Raw genomic sequence first — 14,664 nt, forward strand, 5'->3', positions numbered from 1 at the left:
TTATACTTTTTTACCAGGATCTGCAAGGCAGAACTAGAACAAGGTAATGGAGCTGCTGTTTGGCACTTTTACTAAGGTAAACATGCTTTTGTTATGAGGCCAGAGGCCTGTACTACGAAGCAAGATTTGGGGCTAACGAGGTAACTTCAGGTTCACCAGGATTTTCTTTATCACGAAGGTGGATCACTTGTTACCGGGTTCAATCGCCATGGTAACTTATGCTGGACGCCTAACCTGGTCGGGAGCAGGTTAAGTTGGAGATGAGAGATCAACCGGTGTAAAGCACCATCTACTGACCAATCAATACTCAATTGATAACAGCGTCACTGTTCTTATAGAAGATCAGGCGGAGCTCGGTGCGCGGTGAGAGCGAGAGTGGGAGAGAGGGGTGCGCTCATATAAAAAACATTTAGAGTGATATTGTGTTTTTTTCGCCAGCTTTCCTTCCTGTTTTAAGAAGCAGCGACCGGATTGCGTTTTGCTTGTAAAACCCTGTCTGTGTTCTTCATATTTATGTAGAATTATAGTTTGCTCTTCTTATGTAAAATATGTGGCTATTGGTCATGTAGTGCAAACATCGCCTCTTTTATGTGAACAAGCGTGGCTGGATTGGGAAACCCTGGGTTGGTTGAACTAGTTGATAACCACCGTCGTGACACAGCTGATGCTGGACCGCGGCTGTTAGGTTAGGTGAAGCCGGGTAACTGAAAGAAATCCAGGTCATGTTGATCTGGATTTGTAGTACAGACCTCTGGGTGTTCCTCCTCCTCTGTGTCTGCCGGCGGTTGATTCTGACATTTTTGTTTTGCTACGACTCTAAAGCTGACCCGTCCGTTCTCTTAATACATCCATGGTCCGGTCCCGCCGCTGAGATTGAGTACGGTGACGAGACTGCACAACTACGATTGGTGAAACATAGTCACGTGGTAGAGCATTTAGCGGAAATCTCTCTCTCTGTCAAAATAAAACACTAAAATGAGGCGTACGCGGGGGGATAAAAACAATGACGCGTAGAATACCAAAGAGGTAAAAATAAAAGTAACGAGCTCATTGTAGCCTAATGTAGCGGAGTAAGAGTACAGTTTCTTCTTCACAAATCTACTCAAGTAAAAGTAAAAAGTATAGAGATTTAAAACTACTCCTAGAAGTATAATTTTTTCAAAAACTTACTCAAGTAAATGTAACGGATTAAATGTAACTCGTTACTACCCACCTCTGTAAACTAGCAGCTTCACATCACAGGGTAAAACGGTTAACATTCAGGACTCACTGCAGACTGGAACAACTTCATAACACACACACACACACACACACACACACACACACACACACACACACACACACACACACACACACACACAAACTAGCAGCTTCACATCACAGGGTCAAACGGTTAACATTCAGGACTCACTGCAGACTGGAACAACTTCATAACACACACACACACACACAAACTAGCAACTTCACATCACAGGGTCAAACGGTTAACTTTCAGGACTCACTGCAGCCTGAAACAACTCAGGAATAGCTTCATCTGCTGCAACAATGGCTAAATAGAAAGAGCACAAACTTACATCGTCTCTGACTTCTGAACAGGCAACCGTAATGAAAAGAAACACGACGCAATCTCTGGGATTTCTTACGTAAATTACATAATTGCCGTAGCCTACATAACTAACGTACACACACTGTAACCTACACAGTCTCCGTAGCGTAAGGAATTCACAACAGTAACGAGTAACGATGCAAAACATAAAAAATTTATCGGAGTAAAAGTATTTCATTTATCGAACATATGTACTCAAGTAAAAGTGGAAGTAGGAGAAAAAAATAATACTCCAGTAGAGTACAGATACAGCCTTTTAGTACTTAAGTAGAGTAGTGAAGTAGTTCTACTTCGTTACTATACAGCTCTGGTAGTGAGAGGTGCGATCTGAAAAGCTAGAACATTTAGAGACCGACAAAAGGGTCGCAACTGAATAAATAGGCTACAGCAACGAAAGTTTATGGAATGCACGCAAGTGTAATCATGGTCACATCTTGTTGTGCCTGATTGATGGAGCAGTGCTATTGATAAGCCTTGTAAATTACGCATTTACAGCGTCAGCTGTAGGATTATAGTTTGCTCTTTTTGTGTAAAATCCTCTGGTAGACTTGTCCATGTTTGCGATGGTCATATTTAGCAAACACCGCCCATTTTATGGGAACACACTCGTCGCAAGATTGGGAAACCCTGGATTGATTGAACAAGTTGATAATCACCGTCGTTTCACACCTTATGCAGGTTGGTGAAGCTGGTTAATGGAAGTAAATCCTGGGCATGTTGATCTTGCTTCGAAGTATAGGCCTCGGGTTTATGGCATTGTCTGTTTTATGGTTTATAACAATCACCTTTTTTTTGAGAGTATGATACCAATCCAGTCATTGAAGTGCTTCTCCCCCAAAATTCTTATGTACACAGGATAGTACCTACAAAGATCCAGATATTTTCTAACATAATTGTTCACCAAGGAGAGTTTGATGCCAGTCCAAGTCGTAGTGCTTCAACTGTGAGTCCGTGGGACTTTTACTTATAACTAATCTGCAGAATCTGAAACTCTGTGGCAGTGAGCCAGCATGCACAATACCAGGACCCTGAAACCAAAGCAGCTAATTCTCATTCATTTTATTATTTACACTTATACTATAGTCACCAGTCAAAATGTCTTCTGCGAAGAAGGATTATTGCTGAAACCAATTAAATACTAATGACAGTTATGTTTAAGTCCACCTTCAATATATCTGTTTTGTAAAGCACTTGGCTGCATCCATCGATCTGTCAGCTCTTGCTCTGCTGAGCCCTTCCCTCCTCTCTTTGGCAGACAGGTTATTATGTGAATTACAGCTTAAGAAACACTATACGAAAAGTCTGTTCCCATCGCAGCTTTTTTACTGTAATCCAAATTCACAACAAATCAAATCAAGCAAAACGTTCTCCGGCGGGCGTCATCTTACGAACGTTATCTTTCTTTAACAGATTTGCTTAATTTGGTAATTGGCAGTGGCGTCTATAAAGTCCTTTATTCAGGAAGCACTCAGCTATTGGATTTGTTTCTGATTTGTGCTTGTTAGCCGGACCACATTTAGTACAAGTATTTTGTGAGTAAAAATGGGTAAATCTACCACGAATTACAACAAAAAATGTGACAAATGTACATCACTCATAAAAGTCTCCTCTATAACATATAAAAAGTCGTAAGAGATCCAAGTGTTGGAAAACCATGAAAAATATTGAAATTGGTGATGCCAATTTCCCATTGGCACCCATGTTAAGGGAAGACAGTACAGGTGAATAGGACAGAACAGAACAGAAATCACCATGAATCTTCTCCAGTTGATTATTTACATCATGACAATATTTCTTTGTGTATTAAAAGTTTTCTGAATTTTTGTTTAATTATGCAAATGGTGCAATATCTAGAATAAATGTGTGCTAATTTAAATACAGTTGGTTTGGTATTTTTCAACTCAGACCCTATTTTCCTATGTATTGGTGTCTTTAGTGACTTATGTGAACCAAAATCTTTGAAATCTTGGGTCCAGTATTGAGTGAATACGCTGCCCCTAACCAGCAGTAAAGCCTTTGCTCTGGTCAAGCTTTACTAAATAGTGTTAATTAGTTTTCACTCTTTTTTCATCCATTCAACATTGGATTTTTTTCTCATGATTTTCAACCTCGGAGGGCTGCAAACATTACAAAGGATGCAAGGGATTTGACAAAGACCGACATTTGAACATTTCTTTTAATTATATCTTATATCTTCTACTGAACTTAGAAACACAGGATTCCTATAGGGTAATTCTGTGGCCAACAGTTTAAATCATTTCATCTTTGACTCTGAGAAATCATGTTTTGTCCGTCATTTCGGCATGGCAGACATGTCTACTACAATACCCATGGGCCTCGGCTGGCATTGCTACGGAGGTGCCAAAGATGCCAGTTGCAGATTTGTTTTAGGCACAGATTGTGTTATCAGTGTTCTCAACACTGTCATCTTTAGCCTTCACCCATGGTTAGTGACAAATTCTTGCATAAGCTGTGTAATTGAAATTTCATGCATGCACAACACCAGGACCCTGAAACCAAAGCAGCTAATTCTTATTCATTTTATTATTTACACTTTTACTATTGTCACCAGTCAAAATGTCTTCTTTAAAAAAGGCTTGTTGTTCAAACCAACTAAATAATGAGTTATGTTTGTTACCTTCACTTTCAATATATCTGTTACTGCATGAAGTTATATCAACCTGTCAACTCTTGCTCTGCTGAGCCCTTCCCTTCTCTCTTTGGCAGAAAAACTGTTCCCATACCACATATTAACAATATAACAAAGTTGTCAGACTGGCATTTTGTGTGTGTGTGTGTGTGTGTGTGTGTGTGAATGTGTGTGTGGTTTACTAAGGGGAGTGGTCAGCTGTCAACTCTCCTCAGGCTGATGTTTAAATCCAGCAACTTAGAAATTCTAACAACCACACCCCTACCAATTACTAAACAGGCAAGTTCAGGCCCAGAGGCCTAGGGGCAGGGGCGTAGCACCAGACCCTGGAAATAAAAAAATAAAAAAAAGAATTGGGCCTCTGTACACATGAATCTGTAGGCCTAGCTGTTTATATGGTAATAACTATTAACTGTAATGCTTAGAGTACCCTGATAAAACACATTTCAAACCTCCTTCCTCAACATTCTCTAGCCTACTTTACTGTGGTTACTAATACATTTTGTTTGTTTTCTTGTTACCTTTACTTGCCAGCCTGCGTACTATGGTGTCTCTCTGATCATCGGTTAATTTATCTGGCCATAGTCCTGGATCCTCTGGCAAAAACTGGTCTGCACTGCTCTGCCTACTTTCCAGTTCCTCATCTCTCATTTCCACACAGTGCTCAGAGCTCCCTGCTGTCTTCATTCCCATCATCCTCAATCAGATGTTCTCTATCAACTTTCTCTTTGAAGGATACATCTGATATTAACCTCTTATCCTAATTGTAACCTAATATAATAGAACACACAAAGATGTTAGTGTTACTTAACACCTTTCAGTCAAAATGGCTAAACATGGTTTGCTCACCTTGTCTCAAATCCAAAGAGGAGGATGAGGGGTCTGTTGCTCCCTGCTGTGACAGTTTCTGAAACTGAGGGCCATGTGTTTCACAATGTTAACATCTGCTTCTACTGAATCTGACATAACTATAATGTTGACATATGTATCTACCGATGAGCTACCAAGCTACCTATGACACGGATTAGCCTATTATTGCTAATTATAGACATTATAGCCTATTATTATACTCAGATTACATGTATAACCAAATTATCATTTGAAAGTGTATGTTCTGCTCTTTCTATGGGTTGTCTTAGTCCGTTTTTAGCACTAATGGTCGCGGAGATATTCAAGCAGTTTAGCACCATGGATTTAGTTTTCTAGTATGCGCTCACCTTTCTTTGAAAAGAAGTCAGTTACCAATTGTTTCCCCTCATTCTGTTTTCTCTCCTCCTCCTGTCTTTCCTTTCTTTTGGTAGCCTGATTTGACTTTCTTTGAGAAAGACATTTCTACAGCAGAAGTTTGCGCTCCACCAGACGCTCAACAAAATGCGTGCAGATGGACTAAACCATTTGGCGCATTAGCAAGGGGTGGGTGAGACCTTAGATAGTATTTTTTGTATACAAAATGTAGTCAGTCAATCAACCAAGTTATTCAGCCAATACACTAACTTTGCATTTCATCTGACATGCATTATGAAATTTAATTAGGAAATGAAAATATCCAGGTGAAATAAATATATTCCAGACTTTTCAAGGGCCCTCTCTCCCCTTGCGCCCTGGTAATCAGTATCGGTTTTACCCCCAGTCTGACGCCCCTGCCTAGGGGGCCTATGGGGTCAGGGTCCCTGACTCACAAAATGCTTCTGAAAAAAAAAAAAAAAAAATGACTACAGAAAAGCAGACGACCACAAAGGGACGCTAAATGACTTAAAAATACCAAACACAAAATGACCAAAAATACGTACCACTAGAAAGAACTCTGACTACAAAGACATAGAAAGCGACTAAAAATAGATGCAACAGGACCATTCAAAGAGACACAACACAACCTTCAAATGACACCCCCACACACACACACACACACACACACACACACACACACGCACACATACAGCCAGCAGCCCAGCAGAAACAGGAACAGGTGTGTGTGTGTGTGTGTGTGTGTGGGGGGGGGGGGGGGGGGGGGGGGGAGGTGTATCATTTGGTGAAAGCAATGGGAAGCACTGCAAAGTGCAGAGGATTAAAAACCCAAAAGTGTGCCATGTAAAAAGACAAGATAGGTGTTCAAGTGACAGACAATTTTTTGGTTTATTTATTTTATATCAATTAAAAAGACAGCTAAACATTTTTTCCTTGTGCGTAAACATGTGTGTCTGAATGAACTAGCATCAGTGTGCGATTGCAATATTTACAGGGGGAGAGGCCAAGAGAAGAGGGGGATAGAAGCCGACAGATGAAAAAGTGAGTGATGGATGCAAATACAGGAGGAGGGATGAGAGAAGGAGGGGCAACAACAGTAGGAGATATGCCTCAGATTATCAACCAGTGTCAGATGCTCTAGAGACAGATAAAGAGGAGTGGACCAAAGCGTGACAGCAGGAGAGACGGAGAGAAAGAAAGAGGTCGTCTCTGTGCATGCAAGCTGCGCTGAAAAGATGACAGACTCCAAAAACGTACTATCCGTGGAGGTGCCAGAGGGGAAGTTAATCAAGAAGGTCAGTGGATGGATGCCAAAATATGACTTTGTGTCCTAAATTCTGCCACTGGTGCTCTTACAAACTCAATGTGATGTACTGTGGGGACCGAGCATTTGTCTTCTCAGGCCTGGCTGGCACAGACATTAACTTTTCTATTAACAAAATAAATAAATGCTGTTTTTGTGGCTCCAACTGCACCTTCAGTAGGTGTGTGAGTGTATCTTTGCTGCTGTGGCTTCTTTTACCTCAACCTTTTTCTGATGCTGTCCTTTCCAGGAATTCATTCATAATCTCTTCTCATCTCTCACTCATTCCTCTTTCTCTTGCGTTTCTTGTGAGACAACGTTCCCATTTCATGTTCTCTTTGTTCATACACCGTTCTCCAGGGTTCCATCAAGAAGAAGATCGAATCATTAAGGCGATGGAGTTCATCTAGTATGAAGAGGCCTCCAAAGCCTAAGGCCAAGACCTTGAGTCTCTCCTCCCCCGTGGGAGACCCCGATGACGTCTGGCTGCCAGAGGGAGACAAAAGGAAGCTGCGACCCATCGTCGACTCAGTCTTCGGCCAGGTAGGACACAGAGCTGGGCGTAACGTGTACCCCCGGGTGTCTTTGTATGTGAGTGCATGTCTACGTTGTGGTGGCGTTCACACGTTTGGCTGACACACGTTACACTATGATTAAAATGTCCTTTTGAATACTGCTCGCTGCTAAAATACATTTAAATAGCTACGAGCACAGGGCCACATGTCAAGGTGTCCCTGACCAAAACACTGAACTACAGCTGGGTGAAATGGAGAAAATCAAATACCACAATATATATATATAATTTTTTTTTTTTTAAGATTATTTTTGGGCATTTAAGCCTTCATTTATGGGACAGCTGAAGACATGAAAGAGGAGAGAGAGAGAGGGGTAATAGTATGCAGCAAAGGGCCGCAGGTTGGACTCGAACCCACAGCTGCTGCATCGAGGAGTGAACCTCTGTATATGGGCGCGCCCTCTACCATGTGAGGTGCACCAATATCACAATATTTTTGACCAAATACTCAATGTCAATATTGCGGCGATATTGTAGGGTTGACTATTGGTGCTTTCACATAACATTGACATAATGAGATTTTTGTAAAATAATCATAAGTAATGTGGATATAATGACTAAGTGGTTAAAGGCATATAAAAGAGCAGCTGGAACAGTCTGGTAAGTTCAGAAATTACATCACTTTATGGTAATGCAGCCTTTAAAACCAGGAAAAGACAACACTTGTGTCATATTACGATATCCAAAATCTAAGAGGTTATCTAGCCTCATATCTATATAACATCGATATATTGCCCAGTCCTACACTGAATCCCAAGTTGGTCCCTGGATGCTGTATTTATAGCTATCCATTGTTCCTACCGCTTAGGAATGTTGTCTGTATGTCAGTTGTATGTGATGATTAAGAATAGTTTTTTTGTTTTTTATTAGAGGAAGTTCACACTGGACATTGGTTTATTTTTATCCCAGAAAAGGTGTGTGTGTGTGTGTGTGTGTTTTGATGAGTGGGTCCCCATTTTGTTTGTATCTCGTGAGCGCATACGCACACATGTGACACAACACATACTGTAGTCCAGCTACCAGGTTCATGCTCTTCCACTGTTAAGCCCCTTTAGACATGCACTTCTTTTATTTTAAGATTTGTTTGGGGGGCATTTTAGGCATTTATTATTTAGGACAGCTGAAGATGTGAAAGGGGTTAAAGAGGGGGAATGACATGCAGCAAAGGCCCGCAGGTCAGAGTTGAACCTGCGGCCGCTGCGACAAAAACTGAGCCTTTGTACATGGGGCGCACGCTCTACCAGTTGAGCTATCCAGGCGCCCCAGACATGCACTTCTTTATGTAAATGGAATGGCAAGTTTACATGTTTGTCTCATGTTTGAATAAGCACGTAATTCACTTCTACATATAAATCACAATGGCAGTCTCTCTAGGTTGGCCTAGTAACAGCACGCCCTATTCACTCATCCACTGTGCTGTAAATGAATATCCATTAAGACACTTTACCTACAGAAATTACGTGTAATGTTTGTGCACTGTCAGATGTAGAACAGGCAGCAGAATTTTCTCTCTAATAACTTTAAATAATGAAATGAATGTATCAGTGAATTCACTGTGAAAATGGGTGATGGTGGTCATTAATTAAGGCTTCAGTGGAAAAGTATGTATTCAAGTCCATCAGTGATGCACCCTGCGAGAACAGAAAATGGTCTTCTTCTTTGCTATGATAAGATCTTTAAGATCTCACCCCTGCTGTCTCTTGCACAACTGGGCACTTTAATAAATGTTCTAAATAAAGCCGTAAGGAACATTCATGTAAAAAACAACTGTATTTGAATGACAAATAGCCACAAAGAAATGTGACCTATTCCATGTCTGACAAGGGCTATTGACAATCATAGTGACGTGCCAAGAAATGCAAATGTTGTATGGGGAAGGAGACACACTTAACATGTGTGTTAGGCATCATAAATACACACAATCGCCTTTGTTTATGGCAAAACATTGCAGTTTTTTTTTATCTCAAAGAAAATAAGAGATGAGAAACTGAAGGATTTTCCCTTATTAAACTTTTTTCTCATGTCTTTGTAAGAAATGAGCTCATATGAGACCCTTAAATATGAGAATGTGAGAATATGATGCACCCAAATACAATAACGTAGCTTTCTTCAATTTTCCAAGATGATAATCCAGAATGATTTATGTAATAACAACAGAGTGCAGGGGTATGAACCGTAATGTCCTGACAACATTCCTGTGACCTGAGTGGGATCATGTAGAGGGAATAAAAACATACGAGCGCTAAGGATTATTTTTTCATTTCAAGTCAAGATCATGTTAAGAGCTGATGGGATGAACACGTAATTAGATTTCTCATAGGCTGATGCAACAAAGCCATTTCTGAGGATCAATCCTGCGGAATATGGTTAAAGACAGTGTACAGGTCAGAAAGAGGAACAGCAGAAAGGGGAAGTTCATTCTAAATGCGAGTCAAAGAACTGAGCGTCCACACACTCACATTTGCAATATGATTATTGCAATATTCAAGAACGTTATTGTATATGGCATATTTTCCTCATATTGTGCTGCCCTAATCCCTGCGCAAGATAATTTTAAAATGTTGAGAGTTGTTTTTTTTTAGTCACTTTATGTTGTATAGGACTAGTGAACAACATGCTGTTACCATTAACTCAGTATCTTAACATATATTTGCGATAATGTAGTCTGTCCCATGTTCCTTTCGTGTGTGTGTGTGTGTGTGTGTGTGTGTGTGTGTGTGTGTGTGTGTGTATGTATGTGTGTGTTGTTTTGTCATTTCAGTCTTACACACCTGGCCACTATAATCAATCAACTTTATTTATCACATGAAGTCTTAACAAATTTGAAGAAAGTTACTTGCTAGATTTAAAGAAAAAAAGATTAAAAGATATCTTGTAAATACCAAATTTACGAACATATATTCAAAACAGACACTATTATGGCACAGAAAAAGTCAAAGGTCTTTATTTTTTTTTATTTTTATTATAATAACAGGAATCTTTCCTCTGGCCCTTGAGTTTGGCAGATTCTGTGTTGTCTTCTGAATTGTCATTATGAGTTAAGAATGTCTTTATTGAGTGAAATGTCTGTTTAAAAAAAAAAACAATTGGTGCGCTGACGATGACAAAATGGAATGGTTGTTTAATTTGAATGCAGTTGGCTACCTTTCTTTTTTTTGTCACAGGAAATCGTGCTGGCAGAAGGTACCGTGGTTTAGGGCTGCACAATTAATCGCAATTTTATGGAAATTGCAATATGGACTAGCGCAATATCCAAATTGCAGGCGGGCGCAAACTTTAAGGGCAAAATATGTGTCAAACCATTCTGAATTAAGTATTGTGTTGCTGCACGTTCGGGCCTACAAATCCTATCCTACAGACTACAGGGACAATCTTTGTTTGGTACAGAATACATGGTTATTACTTGGTTTGTGCCCTTTGTTAACACGCAAACGGAGAAGTCGCCTCTGAAAACAATTATTTCTAAAAACTCCGGCCAGAGTGGAGATTTTGGAAAACTTTATTTGCACGTTTGCATGTAAACTGAGAAAAACGGAGGTTTCATCTTTGTTCAAAAGAGAAAGAGGAAGAGATTCGTTGCTGTTGTTGCTATTTTCGGGATTCTGATTGGCTAACGTGGGCTTGAGCTTCTCGTTACACTGCCACCTACAGGTTTGGCATGTTCTTGAAGGCATATACTGTGCATGTGTTATTTTTGAAAAAACGGAGAGGTTGAAATGTCCGTTTATATCCAAAAACCTGTTGATATCCAAGTCTTTGATAATGTTTATAAGTAGCTGTGTTTCTCCTTCTTATCAGGTGTGCAGCCTTGCAAACTGTTGGCTGGTTTGTTTGTGTACAACGACAGAGCTGACCATACGCCATAAACAGGCAAGAGGTCGTAAACTGGCCGTAAACTGTGGTTAAAAACCCAGATTAAGACGCATATTCCGAATGTGCTGTATACATGTCCAAAGAATGCCTCTAAAACCCGAATAATACCGGAATATCCCACATCTCTTAATTGGAAAATACTATATTTTTATTATAGATGTATTAATATATGAAAATGTCAATTATTTGAATAGCTTAGTGTTCTATAAATTAAAAAGGTATGTAGTCTTTAGGCTGGCCACACTTTATTGTAGGCCCAGTTTAATATGCAACTTAATTTGATACAATATACGTATGTTGTAGGGGCTCCTGATCTGCTTAAGGATTCACTGTGCTACATGTATGTTTAACATTAAACTATGATTTATTAATATATGAATATGCCAATTATTATTTTAATAGCTTAGTATTGTACGTACCATCAAATGGTATGTGTAAAGGCTTTAGGCTGCCCTACATGTTATTGTAGGCCTAGTTTAATATGTGAATCAATTTAATACAATGTTTGGTGGGGGTCCCTGCTCCATCTCTCTTTCAGCTAAGGGGTCCTTGGCCTAAAAAACGTTGAAGACCCATGGTCTAGAATGATGCATTTTCTGATCTTTTCCGGTGCTCCCTGCGTTGGCATCCCCGCTGTGTGTCTGGACAGGCCTCATTCTAACGAATAAGAAGGTTGTGTTGTAAAATCTCCAGGGCTGTACGTGGAGGACAGTCATTGTGTTAACTGCTTATGAAGCGTGCAATCTTCAATAAGATCGTTATATCAATTTTCTCCTCCCACATGTAAAATAGCGGGCACAAATTGAATTGAATTTATAGACAATGCCTACAAAGCAATGGGAACTAAATACAAAAGCAGCTTTAGTAAACAGATGTAAAAGTGGGTTAGTTGATGGACCATTAACACTGAGGCACTCTTAGCAGCAACAGTTGTGTCCTATACTCATGGAGGGAGATAAAAAACCATGCTGCGATTTTCTATCCCTTCATCCTATTTTTGCAGAGAATCTTTCTCTCTATCCATGGACCTCCAGGACCTCTCAGAAAACGTAACTTTTAGTTCACATGAAAATGCTTAAACAAACTTTGGACAGATGCAAAAGGCATTACCATCCTTTTAGGAATGTGGGACAATCCAAATCTGTCAAGTTGAATTGAAATCCTCCGCTGACTGTACCAGCACTTTTTATTTAGATAAACTATTCTGCCTGGGGTTTAGATCTGTAAGTTCAGGTCTGATAAAGGTTTCATGAAGTAATATGAAAAAATATGGATAACTATTTCATCTATGGTTCATCTTTCTTTAATCTTTATTTCCGTCTTTCCTCGTGGTCTCACTCTCAAAATGTTTCTGGGTCTTACACAGAAAGACCATTTGCTGAATTGATGTTAGATGGTCGGTCCACCTAAAATAGTACTTGTATCTGATTTTATTTTGAACTTAGAAATGATGAATCAGCTTCTATTTGTCAATGGTTGGCTTTGAATGCATTTTCCCCATGTTCCACTTGCAGTTGGACTTAAAGCTGCATTCATAGATTTGTCTCTGTCCACTCGGCGGCAGCAGAACAAGTTGTTAACACAACATTGACATATTAGCAAACAATTGCCTATTTACACAGACACAGAGCAGCAATAGCATTCATTTGGAGTTGTGTTTCTAATATTCTCTCTCCTTTGGTCTCCACTAAGTCCTGAGTAAATATTTGTCATTAACTTGCAAAATGCTCCTCTATGTTCACCAGCTAGTTGCTAACTGTGGATGGAAACAAGACTGATGACAACTAAAACCAAAACACATCGTAGAGCCAAAGGTTGTCTCGCTTTGGTCCACATAGCATTCCCGGATGGGAGAAAAACGTTCTCTGGTTTATTGGCATTTCTTTAAACCAATCACACTCATCATGGGTGGCGCTATGCTCCTCACGGAGCCGCTGTAAAATAGTCGTGCAAGCGAAAACTCAGATTGGACAGATAGTCTAGCTAGCTGTCTGGATTTACCCTGCAGAGATCTGAGGAGCAGTTAACCATAGTCCTGATAAATCCACCAGAGTTTAAAATTCCAACACAACACAACACGACATCGGCGAAAATACATGCGGCAGAATTATCGACAATGAAAATAATCCTTAGTTGCAGCCCTGTACCCTATACCTCAGATGGGATTAGTTCAATTCTCTTTGGGCTTGATCATCCTCCCTGCAACTCATCTCACAGATGTCTTAGCAGATATAGTGAATACATGCATTTGCTAGAGAGATCTGCACACGTTCCATGTCAAAAGGCATGGATGGTTTAGAGTATAAGGACAAAGACTAAATAAGGGGATGAGCGCTTTATGTTTCTGACGTCAAACAGGCTCAGTAGGATTTACTACACATAAGAGCGTATGTACCCGTCTTTAAAGCACTGGGATTATGGTAGTGGGAGATGCAAGTTGTGGCCATTTGATATCACTGTGATATATCTGTGCAAAGCTGTAACTTGTGCATCATCACAATATCACAATGTATGCAGGCTGTCCTTATTCTTTTAGATTGTGGTTGGTTGAAGACAGTATCTGCATAGGTTTGTTTGTTACCCCAGTTGTCCGCACATAAACTGATTTACAGCATTTGTGATACATTTGTGTTTGTGTGTCAACGCGCATATGTAAGCATGCAAATACACATGAATACACCCCAACTCAGCCAAATTGTTTCCCCTGGCCTACACCAAAGCTGTTAGCCTTGCATGGCATGCAAAATCCTGACTTTTGGAATGTATCCATGTTGTTTACTGGATTTTCTGTTGGCCTATCTTCTATCCTTGTCTTTCAGGCATCTGGTGTGCTTCCTGTTGTCGAGTAATAGAGCACAAATTCGCACCCAGCTGCCTTGTTTTGGGTTTTATGGCTGAAAAGCTTTGTGTTCACTCCGGGCTGTCGACTGCTGCCTGCAGTGGGTTGTTTTTTTCTTTTTCCACTGAGCAAGACAGAAACTATTTAGCTTTTTCTTTCTGTGTCCATGTGCTTTACTGCAAGTGCATATGTCTACTTTTTATGTTTCCCTTTGTATTTGTACAAGAAACAACACACTGCTCTACCACCCTAAGGCATTGTTGTAGTTACATGAAATATGATGAAATGAATGTAAAGAATTCTGGCGAAGTGTGGCGTGGACGGCGGCCTTGGTGTTGGGATCTCTAGTACTTTTTTGTTTATTAGTTCATTTTTTAGCTGTCCCTCTCTGATCACGTACACCAGGGAGGAACATCTAAACCTTCACCACCCACTAGTCAATATTTAGTTGTTGAAGGAGCAGCAGCTCTTTATAGGATTACCAGGAGACGCTGACTGGTGAAATGAGCTGGAGCTCTCTTTGAATTGGGACAGCAGGGATTTCAAACTGCACTCCCGTCAATTCATCTGGCGA

At 40.1% G+C, this 14,664-nt stretch overlaps 1 protein-coding gene across 1 annotated transcript in view; it reads left to right on the forward strand.

Moving 5' to 3' along the window:
* Nucleotides 1-6,736: 6,736 nt before the first annotated feature.
* cabp2a (calcium binding protein 2a) overlaps nt 6,737-14,664 on the forward strand; it is a 28,341-nt gene continuing 20,413 nt past the window's right edge. Inside the window, exons 1-2 of the mRNA XM_028589660.1 lie at nt 6,737-6,796; nt 7,165-7,347. Coding sequence (XP_028445461.1) covers nt 6,737-6,796; nt 7,165-7,347 — 243 coding nt within the window. The remainder of the gene's footprint in view (nt 6,797-7,164; nt 7,348-14,664) is intronic.

Source organism: Perca flavescens, chromosome 2, assembly GCF_004354835.1.
Source record: "Perca flavescens isolate YP-PL-M2 chromosome 2, PFLA_1.0, whole genome shotgun sequence".
Lineage (NCBI taxonomy): Eukaryota > Metazoa > Chordata > Actinopteri > Perciformes > Percidae > Perca > Perca flavescens.